The sequence below is a fragment of the Limulus polyphemus genome, unplaced genomic scaffold (genome assembly GCF_000517525.1).
Source record: "Limulus polyphemus unplaced genomic scaffold, Limulus_polyphemus-2.1.2 Scaffold517, whole genome shotgun sequence".
Taxonomy (NCBI): domain Eukaryota; kingdom Metazoa; phylum Arthropoda; class Merostomata; order Xiphosura; family Limulidae; genus Limulus; species Limulus polyphemus.
In genome coordinates this window covers 255,315-266,817 of record NW_013666127.1, presented here as the reverse complement: position 1 = coordinate 266,817, position 11,503 = coordinate 255,315, and the positions used below count along the sequence as shown (strand labels likewise).

Here is an 11,503-nt window from a genome sequence, read left to right as displayed (position 1 = left end):
AGGTATAACTTTAAACTAAAAATACAAAAGGTATAACTTTAAACTAAAAATACAAAAGGTATAACTTTAAACTAAAAATACAAAAGGTATAACTTTAAACTAAAAATACAAAAGGTATAACTTTAAACTAAAAATACAAAAGGTATAATGTTAAACTAAAAATGCCTGTTCGCCAAATTATTCAGGACATCCCATCTATCAAAACAGTCTGTAAGATAAATCAAATAGGGGTCAGGTTTTGGTTGCTAAAACCCACTACGTCCCCAACTCCACTTCCACTCACTGCCCACAAGGTGTAGGCATAATAGTTACCTCTAAAAGTAAAACCATTAATAGTTTAATGTAATTAAAATGATGTTATTCATGAAGTCAAAGTAGAAATTACTGCTAATAAAAAAACACCCTTAATTTTTACTTTTGCAAAACACTCATCTTCCACCTGTAAATTATACAGTGTCCCAAATGTCGATTGACATTATAACGTTGGTGAAAGTGAGGGGGGTGACCTGAATTAAGGATTTACATTATCGATTTTCAGGGCGAATATTTTGAGCATATTTTTAAACGTGTATCGACATTCTGGTTATGTCAAGCGCCTTTTAGGACCTTCTATATGTAGCTGAGACGTACATAGCTGTTTAAGGCCCTATAATACTGAATTTATTACATATTACTGTTGCTTAGCCAGATTTAGTTTTCAGGCTTAATGAATAAAACCTTGTGGAAAGTTTAGGAAACGACTTGAGCAGTATATAAATTTAATCAGTCATCAACTGTAAGAAACTTGTAAGTAATTAGTGATCTACTATAGCCTAACTCGCAAAGAACTTCTCTTATCTTTAGGACTTCATTGAAACATAGCTTCAATATTCCAACTGGACTGACTCACTATGTAACAGAAACAAGCACAATGACTAACAAAGTTGCTAACTCAAAATGAATATAAGATTGTTCTAGGTAATTATTTTAACACCAGTTATTATTTATTATCGTTATTTATTTACTTACTTGATTTTTATTTACTCATCATTCAGAAGAACAGACGAAATAAGAAACTATCATACTCAAACAAATGTACAACATTGGTAAAACTTGAAAGTATAAAAATAAATAAATGATATAGGTGCATGTGGTAAAATTCTCGATTATAGGATTTAACCTTAAAGATATTCTTTTGGTCCAAATGTAAAATTAATTTATCTGTACATTTAATCCAATGTCTCAAGCCTATTTATTACCTAACGCCATAATGTCCAAACAAAACTGTTCGGACACCACAACGACTATTGTTTTCTGCGTTTGCTTGAATTGCTACAATGGATAAAAATGGCAATTACAAGTGTTATTAAGATAAAATTCATCACAATTCAGGATAACTATGCTTTACCTTAAATACTCGCTAGTTGACGATTAAGTTCACTAAGGAGAAACTCATTCACAAAATCTCAGCACGTTGTGGTAGTCTCACAAACGTAAGCGCCCCCCCCCCCAGTGGCATAGCGTATGTCTGCGGACTTACAGTGCTAGAAACCGAGTTTCGATACCCGTAGTGGGCAGAGCACAAATAGCCCATTGTGTAGCTCTATGCTTAACTTTGAACAAACAAACAACGTAAGCGCTTTCATAGTCCTCTTATATAACCATATACGTGCTATGTTACTTCAGAACTAAGGGTGTTGGTAAGTTTCTGTGCAACATTTGACCCCTTTCACAAATTCCAATCAAGTAAAGGTACAATAACACCACAATGTGAATTTGGAATCCGGTTTTAACTTTTTGCAATAAGTAACTGTTAGTTTCAGAAACAATATAATAACTGGATATATATGTGTGTGTGTGTTCAAAACTTTACAAGAAATCAATGCGATGTGTGTGAAATGAAGGGTATGTAATCCTGTTTTTTTTTCTCTTTTTTAGGTTACATTCACATTGTCAAACTTTGATGGTTAGGGGACCTTCTATACATTTTTTTGGTTCACCAACATCAAACGCTATAACAACCACGGATGCGAGCAACACAGAAATGAAGACCCGAAACAATTTATTAAGCTACCAATCTGACAACAAAGGATTGAAGAATTTGCCAATTCGGAAACGTATTAGTCACCTTTTTGGATCACAAGGTGCAATAAAAACTTCCAGCGCGGAGTTCCAGGAAGAAACTACTTCTCTTAAAACATCTGTATTTTTAAGTAACCCTGAAACAAATGAGGGTAGACTTGCAGAGGAAGAGAAAATGGAAGAAATACAACACAATGGTTAGTTTTATGAGTTTTCTTGACCAGAGTTTACTGTATAATGTTTGTGAATATGTGTGTGTGTGCGTTTTAAAGCAAAGCCACACTGGCTATCTGCACTGTCCCCCGAGGGAAATCGAACCCCTGAGCTTATAAATCCGTAGACTTACCTCTATCCCACCGGAGGACATGTTTGTACATAATCTATAGACTAACGATATATAATAGTTACTGGTACTAGTAATAAAAGACTTTATAACATTAAATATGTTATTTTTTCTTTGATAGAAACTCAAAGTTTCGCTTCACAGCACACAATCACTAGAAGAAGCTATAAAGCAAAATGTTGAGTGTCCTATTAAGAAAAAATCGAATTTGCTGTTATACGGTTGCTTATTACTAGTATTGAAATGTCTTTCATACACCAATATGCACTACAAAAATTAGATATCATGTTGGTTTTCATGATAAAACTGAAACTTGAGACATAACTTAATTGTTTAACACAGGAATATATTATTACTATCAACGTTGTGATTTTTTCATATCTAGTAAATGATAAACCAGAGTTTATAAGTAGAATTCACAGAATAAACTAGTATGTTTTGCTTATCAATAACTTTCAATTTGAACGTGTTTATGGTTGTTTTGCTTTTGGTAATGATTAAATTATCACAACAAATTACTTACTGTAACATATTGATGAAATTAGATTAATATACATTTTGTTTCATTTCAGTTATTTCTTCTGGTTTTCCGTGCACTCACTGCGATAAGATTTTTTCAAAGTTTGGTCAGCTTCGGATACACCAACGCCGCCATGCGAGTAAAAGGAGTAGCAAATATCAGTGTAAAGTGTGTGCCAATACGTTTGTACAGAAGTCATCTTTGAATACGCATTTGAGAAGTCACACGGGAGAAAAGCCTTATCAGTGTTCGTTTTGTGCAGAAAAATTTGGCGATTTTTCAACGTTCACAAAGCACAAGAGAATTCACACTGGAGAAAGACCTTATTCGTGTCCAGTATGTCAGAGGGCATTCTCTCAAAGCGGAAACATGCACAGGCATTTAAAAACAGTACACCGTTAATATTCAAATAATACTGGTTGCAAATTCTGTCTCTTATAAAAGACACTGTGAAGTTTATTGCCTCTAGCAACCTGAATCTAAAAATATAAATGAAAGTTTTCTATCGGGTCTAGATTCCTATAGATCAAACATTTAGTTTTGTCTACGTATAAAGTCATTTGGTTGGGCTATAATGATTATATTGAAACAAAAGTACAAGCAAGGTAAATAGTTTATTGATTATTAAAAGCAAAGTACAAACAAAGTTGACTACATTTGCTTTTATGAATTAAAAGTAGAGCGTCTAAACATTCTGTATATTCATACAAGACATTTCCCTACTTGACAAATATACATAAAATTTTGTTATAATTTTTTTATTGGCTATAGTGTTAATATTATATGTGAGTTAAGTACGCGAAGTAAGCAGTTTATCTTATAATTACCTGTAACTATGTATGTGTATATCTTGAAGACTATATATGATACAAAAAACCAAATATATTTTTTTCAAGTATTTTTACACCTGATAAAGTTGAGCTATTTTTTACTGGGAGATAAAACCTTTATTATCCAGTGTAATTTTGTCTTCTGAGAAACAAGCCTTCCGAAGAAATGTAATTTTTTTAAAGATTTTCGAATAATTATTAAAAATAGACATTACAAATTTGTACAGAGTATATCGTTTAAATAAAACAAATAATAACAGTCCAATATAAAAGTATTGATGAAACCGTATCAAGTAGACAGTCAAAACTTTATGAGTCTTTTTTTATCATATAGCATTAAAGTATCTTGTTAACAAGTGACGTAAACAAAACTTTATGAGTCTTCTTTATCATGTAGCATTAATATAATTTGTTAACAAGTGACGTAAATAAAACTTTATGAGTCTTTTTATGATGTAGCATTAAAGTAACTTGTTAGCAAGTGACGTAAACAAAACTTTGTCTTTTTTATCATATAGCATTAAAGTAACTTGTTAACAAGTGACGTAAATAAAACTTTATGAGTCTTTTTGATCACATAGCATTAAAGTAACTTGTTAACAAGTGACGTAAATAAAACTTTATGAGTCTTCTTTATCGTGTAGCATTAAAGTAACTTGTTAACAAGTGACGTACACAAAACTGTATGAGTCTTTTTTATCATATAGCATTAAAGTAACTTGTTAACAAGTGACGTAAACAAAACTTTATGAGTCTTTTTGATCACATAGCATTAAAGTAACTTGTTAACAAGTGACGTACACAAAACTGTATGAGCCTGTTTTACTGTCAACCCACCGATCGAACGATAATCTCATTACTTTAACCAATGGCAGACCTGACGGAAATGACGCATGCACTACAAATAAAACAAAAAAGTTAAATCGAACTTTCTAATAAATTCATAAAAAAGTAGAAAATGCGTTTAAAACCTTAAACTAAGTAGCATGATAATTACCTCCAAGCAACAAAACAAGCTCTGAGTTACTCATATAACTCGATAATAAAAATCAATAATCTAATATTAATCATTAATGCAACGTAATTATTAGTGTTATAATATAAATATCATTCACTGTTTGTATTTAATGATTATAAAACAACTGGATAAAGACTGCGACAGTAAGTATGAAGCATTTTCAAATTCAAAATAAAAGAAAGAAGCTTAGCACATTTGTCTTTAGATCGAAGCAGTACCCTGTAGCTAGTAGTAGAACTAATATATCTTTGGGGTGTATTTATAAACATACTGATTAGAAGTCAAAAGAAGCGATTACATTTTCATACTATACATAAAACTAGTTGGGCGTCATTTGCAATATCAAGTAAATATACTAACTTACTACAAAGAGGACTGTAAGGTTATTTAGGGGATGAAATGGTTATCTTATTGGGATAGAATAGGATCTTTCAACATATTTTTCTCTTGAGAAAAAGGTAAGAGGAGTGAAATTTACAAGATTATATGGGGGACTGATAAGATAAAGGTCTCTGATTTCTTTGTGCTCTATTATGAAGACAGTAGGACGAGAGGACAAAAATTTAAGGTTTGAAATGTAAGCTAAGCTCTAGTTAAGGCAGTTTTATTTCTCAAACAGGGTGATTATCTTATGGAATGGGTTGCTATTTCTAGCTGGCACTCTACACTAGTTAAAAGGGGAGAAGCGATTTCCTGAAAAATAAAAAACTAATCTTGAAAAATAAAGACCTGAAGAAGGAAGCCTTTCAAAATGGCATAAGACCGTAAAGAAACTGTTTCCTGAGGCAGTCGCTGCCCATTGTGTTGCATTTCACTCATCCATAGATATAATATCTATCAAAACATGTAAATGGTAGGGGATTTACATTTTCTCTTTTCTCAAGGGTTTGTCAGACTAAGTGCTCCTTTGTTGTTTGTATGTTATGTAAGTTTGTCGATAAAAAAAGAGTATTCATAAAATGTATTAACAGCAGCAACGCTACCACTTCAGTGTTTAATGTATATTTACCATGTACATTTTAATAGCATAAAACAACGTCACTATACAAAATACGTTGTTACTACAGGTAGATGCTAACATAACACCACAAGTTATTCTACTAGTATATTAAATACATTCAAAAACAAAAACCAAGTTTATAAGAAAAAAAACCGGGCCAAGAACAAACAAACAAAATATGAAACTCATCATTTCTGTGAGAAGTACAAAGTTATTGTTATAACGGTTTCTTTCTTGGGGCAAGTTAATTTCGATTATACAGTTAGAAGAATAATATATAGGTTAGTCAACCCTATATATATGTGTATATATTTTTCACTGACAGGTCTGAGTTCACAGAAGTCAAAAATACAACAATTTCATAGAATTGCCAATTTTTTTTCCGTTTATAATGAATATAAGACTGTTCTATGTAACGTTTCTCCGTTGTTTAAATGTAACCATACAATGAATATAAGATTGTTCTATGTAACGTTTCTCCGTTGTTTAAATGTATCCATACTTGTTCTATGTAACGTTTCTCCGTTGTTTAAATGTATCCATACAATGAATATAAGATTGTTCTATGTAACGTTTCTCCGTTGTTTAAATGTAACCATACTCACAAAATATAAGGACAATTGCAACAAATTGAATTATATATATGAATATATAATTATTAACTGTGCATCGACCGAGTGCAAATTAGTCAGAAATGCCAGTGAAGTAAGGAAATGAAACGATACCTTGTTTCGTAATCACAGTTCGTTTGTGATGCCATTTAGAATTAAGTGTGAAACTAATGAATGCCATCTGGTTTTCGTGAGCTTAAACGTTTTTTCGTTGTTTAAAAGTAAGAATATAATCACTAGAAGGTTGTTCTAGGGTAACGTTTCTCCATTGTTTAAATGTAACCATATAATCACTAGAAGGTTGTTCTATGTAACGTTTTTCCAGCCTTAAGGAATCCAGGTCGAAATGCTAATGCCCTCGGACACAATATAAATAGACAAGTGTTCTTTTCAGTGCCTGCAGTCAACCTAAAGTGATCGTAAAGATTTAGATTAGAACGACATGTTTTTATAAATCCTACATTAACTGTAATATTTAAAGGAAGATTCCAAAAAATATAGAGGGAGATTCTATCTAATAATGCAGGTATATAGTCTTTTATTTTGAGGTATTTGAAACTAAATTTATATTACGTAACAAGGTTTATTTTTCTTGGAATAAAATCATTTAACGTATAAGTAAGTAATCAATGGATGAATGTCGTACAGCATTAATAGAAACAACACCTAGTTTTAAGAATAAATGTAATTGTTGGATGTGATGATAATATATATATATTTTAAACAGATCGGACTATTCAACTTCAGTAGACCAGCATATCAGTATCCAAGCTACAATCCTTCTCAGTGGCTGATTCCATTTCATCCAATCTTCCCGTGGAATTTCTATGAAAAAGTTAACACTAACAGTACTGTTCAACCTTTGCAAGTTGAAGCTAACAGAAACAGGTAATCAATATTAACTTTCAATTAGAGCAGACCACTCACCGAACTAAAAATAAACCTGGTAACCAGCATACTAATTAAATATGAGAATTTGGTCAGTTAAGTGTACAGTGTCCACGTGCTCGGAGGGGCGAGAAAAAGGGAAGTTAGAACCACGTGGACTCGTGCACTCGTTTCTGTATTGAAACCTTGGAACTAGGTGTTTACCACTTTTATTGTCTTATCAATACACAAACTCACATTAACATCTATACTTGTCATAATAAGTTTTGTTTGTTGTTAAACGGCAACTTGCACAATGTGCTGTGCTCACAGCAGGTATCGAAACCCTATTTATTGTGTTATAAGCACTCATATCTATCGCCGAGTCATCAGACCAGGAGATAATAAAAAACAACAATATTTCACAAATAAAATGGTAACTTTAAAAGTTAACATGGTTCGTTTGTTTGTTTGTAGTTATGCACAAAGCTACACAATGGGCTATCAGTGCTCTGCCCACCACGGGTATCGAAACCCGGTTTCTAGCGTTGTAAGTCCGCAAACATACCGCTGTGCTACTGGGGGCAGTTAACATGGAGAAAGCATCTTGTGCACTCCCTAGAACAGTGCTTCCCAAACTTTTTCAGCTTGCGGCACACTTTTAATGTCCCACTATTTTTGCGGCACATGTAAATGAGTCCGTATGGCAGGCCTAGTGGCATCCCCCTGACTAAGACAGGCAGAAATTACTGTTACACTGGGTATCAAGGAGAAAATAAATCAAATTTTAAATATTAAAAATTTATTAAAGTGAGAATAAATTTACATTACTAAATAAAAATTACTTAATAATTACAAAAATTCCGCGGCATTGCCCCCCAAAAAATCATGGTGACAAAAATACAGTATTGTATACTGTATCTGTATAAAGCCGTACACAATATCTGTGTTACTTTATTATTTATACATGTACCTGGAATCTACAGGCTAAATGAATGCATCATTAATGTTAAAGTCAGTGTTTTAGTTTATCAAATGAATTATGTGGCTATGTGGTTTTCACAGACAGACGATTAATATATATGGTATATATCATATCTCTGTTGAATGCGTCTACACCGTTTGAAAACACTCCGAAAACAATGGCCTCGAACGATCTCGAGGAAGCAACGACACCTGCTGGGTTTCTTCACATTCCATAACCACTTCAGCGCTGCATCTCGACAGACTATTGGCTCTAAATCAATGACCAAATGTTTTAAAGTAGTTACTGCAGAATATAGCACGCTACTACGATTTCCGCCGAATTGACCAAATAGTTGAGTTTTGCGAATTACGTTCCACTTACTTTGAAATATCACCATGCCTTTCATAACCAGATATATCCACAAAATAAGTTACAATCATGTAAATATCACCATGCCTTTCATAACCAGATATATCTACAAAATAAGTTACTATCATGTAAATATCACCATGCCTTTTCTAATCAGATATATCCACAAAATAAGTTACTATCATGTAAATATCACCATGCCTTTCATAACCAGATATATCCACAAAATAAGTTACTATCATGTAAATATCAGCATACCTTTTCTAATCAGATATATCCACAAAATAAGTTCCTATCATGTAAATATCACCATGCCTTTCATAACCAGATATATCCACAAAATAAGTTACTATCATGTAAATATCACCATGCCTTTTCTAACCAGATATATCCACAAAATAAGTTACTATCATGTAAATATCACCATGCCTTTCATAACCAGATATATCCACAAAATAAGTTCCTATAATGTAAATATCACCATGCCTTTCATAACCAGATATATCCACAAAATAAGTTACTGTCATAAAGCTACACGATGGGTTGGTTCTCTGACGCTAGTAATTTATTCTTTTGAATTATTAAGCCAAATAACTTTTTATTTTTTTATGTTTTTATTTTTGTGTGTGAAAAATTATTTCGTTTTTGCAGGTAGGTTGAGTTTGTTTAAGAGCAAAGACACATGGGACTTTCCGCTGTATCCACTGGATTTTAGCGTTCTAAGTCCATAAACTTACCGCTGTCCCAACAAGGGCTGGAAGGTTGAGTAGAGGCGCTTACAGAATATACCTCAAACATTATTGTAAAGAAGAACAAAGATGAAATATTAAGAGACAACGCACAATAGACCTTAAACATTATTGAATAGAAGAACAAAGATACAATTTTAAGAGACAACGCACAATAGACCTTAAACATTATTGAATAGAAGAACAAGGATAAACTATTAAGAGACAACGCACAATAGACCTTAAACATTATTGAATAGAAGAACAAGGATAAAATATTAAGACACAACGCACAATAGACCTTAAACATTTTTGAATAGAAGAACAAGGATAAAATATTAAGACACAACGCACAATAGACCTTAAACATTATTGTATAGAAGAACAAGGATAAAATATTAAGACACAACGCACAATAGACCTTAAACATTAGTGAATAGAAGAACAAGGATACAATTTTAAGAGACAACGCACAATAGACCTTAAACATTATTGTATAGAAGAACAAGGATAAAATATTAAGAGACAACGCACAATAGACCTTAAACATTATTGTATAGAAGAACAAGGATAAAATATTAAGAGACAACGCACAATAGACCTTAAACATTATTGTATAGAAGAACAAGGATAAAATATTAAGAGACAACGCACAATATATCTTGAACATTATTGAATAGAAGAACAAGGATAAAATATTAAGAGACAACGCACAAGTGGACTAAGACAGGTGGTAAAGTTTCACAGATCTTCAGAGTAACCTTAGCAACCATACGTCTTCATAATGACCTAGTATTAACCAAACGACGGACCAGCATTTTATCTCTTAAGAATAAAAACATAAATCATAGATAAGATTAATTAAACTGACAAATTACACTGTGAATTTATGAAGCACCTAGATTTTCTTTATAATATTATGCTATTAAACATTTTCTTTCAATTTTAGCGTACAAGTTAGTCTAGATATTCATCTAGTGGCCATTTTAAACTAGAGTTTGGGACTGGACGATGTACTCCATTTTGTCCGTGATCACGGTGACATTACATATGACTGCTGGTAAAACTATTATATTGTTGTCTTTAAATTTCTGACGACAGTTTTTATGTTCGGAAGGTGAGGTTTACAATTCGTAGCTTTCTGAATTATTCTTTTGTTCTCTTGGTAGTCTGTAAGTTGTGACTTCTGTGGCTGTAAGCTTTTCTATGGACGGTGTTTTGTTGTGTTAAGTCGAAATTTAGTTCTTTACTCAGTACACTTGGTTCAGATTCTGTTAATGGTAGTTTACTTAAGTTTATTACAGTGCTTTTAGGTGTTTCTATAGTCCTAGAAGACTTCTTGCCTTGAGGATCGATGAGTGAATTTGGTTCATTTATTGAATATCTTTAGGTATGTGTGTTGGTATGAAGTTTGAATAGCTTTGCGTATCTTGATAATCATTTATCTGTTGTATTATATATATATATCCTGATATAGGTTGTAATGTTATTCTGTATCTTGTGTTTAGTTACATGGTGATATTTGATCCCATCTTATCACATGGATTTATTATGTTATTACGATTCGTGAGTGGCGTGAGTACGCCTCCCATAGCCCTTGGAAGTTCAACGTGGGCAAGCCAAAGGGGCCCGAATTAACCAGAATCGTAACTACAATTGTAGGGGGCCCAATTATTTTTTATGCGGGGGAGCCTATCTTTTGTAATTACGCCACTGGTTTCATATGTTGTTGACAAGTAATTTAACCTTAGATACTATAGGAATTACGTTATGTTGTTTACATTTACATAACATCGATCTATCTGCAATAGCCCATCTTGTCAAAAAAGAACATACAATACAATACTAAATTAATGAGATATGAGCCACACACGAGTAAAAGAAAGATAAAAGAAGCCGTCTACATCTACCTAACTAATAACACACTTAGTATGGAAGTCAGCCAAACCTGGATACAGCTCTCGAAAGCTTTAAAATAATTTATTTGATTAAAGTACTAATGGAATATATATAGAATACCAGCCTTTTTATGAAAAGAAACACAAGATCGACTCCCGACAAATACCATTTTAGAAATGGTCCTTCTCGGGACTTCCTGAAGATGTCAGCAGATTAACAGCTAAAACGTAGGATAAAAAGTGATTAGTAATTTAATTAGTAGTTTGAATACAAATAAATAAATTATAAAT

General features: G+C 32.5%; 1 protein-coding gene across 1 annotated transcript in view; it reads right to left on the bottom strand.

Annotated features, from left to right (window-relative positions):
• The window catches only part of LOC106458795 (zinc finger protein 184-like), a 10,289-nt gene extending 3,106 nt beyond the window's left edge, over positions 1 to 7,183 (bottom strand). Inside the window, exon 1 of the mRNA XM_013918344.1 lies at positions 7,140 to 7,183. Coding sequence (XP_013773798.1) covers positions 7,140 to 7,183 — 44 coding nt within the window. The remainder of the gene's footprint in view (positions 1 to 7,139) is intronic.
• Positions 7,184 to 11,503: the final 4,320 nt, after the last annotated feature.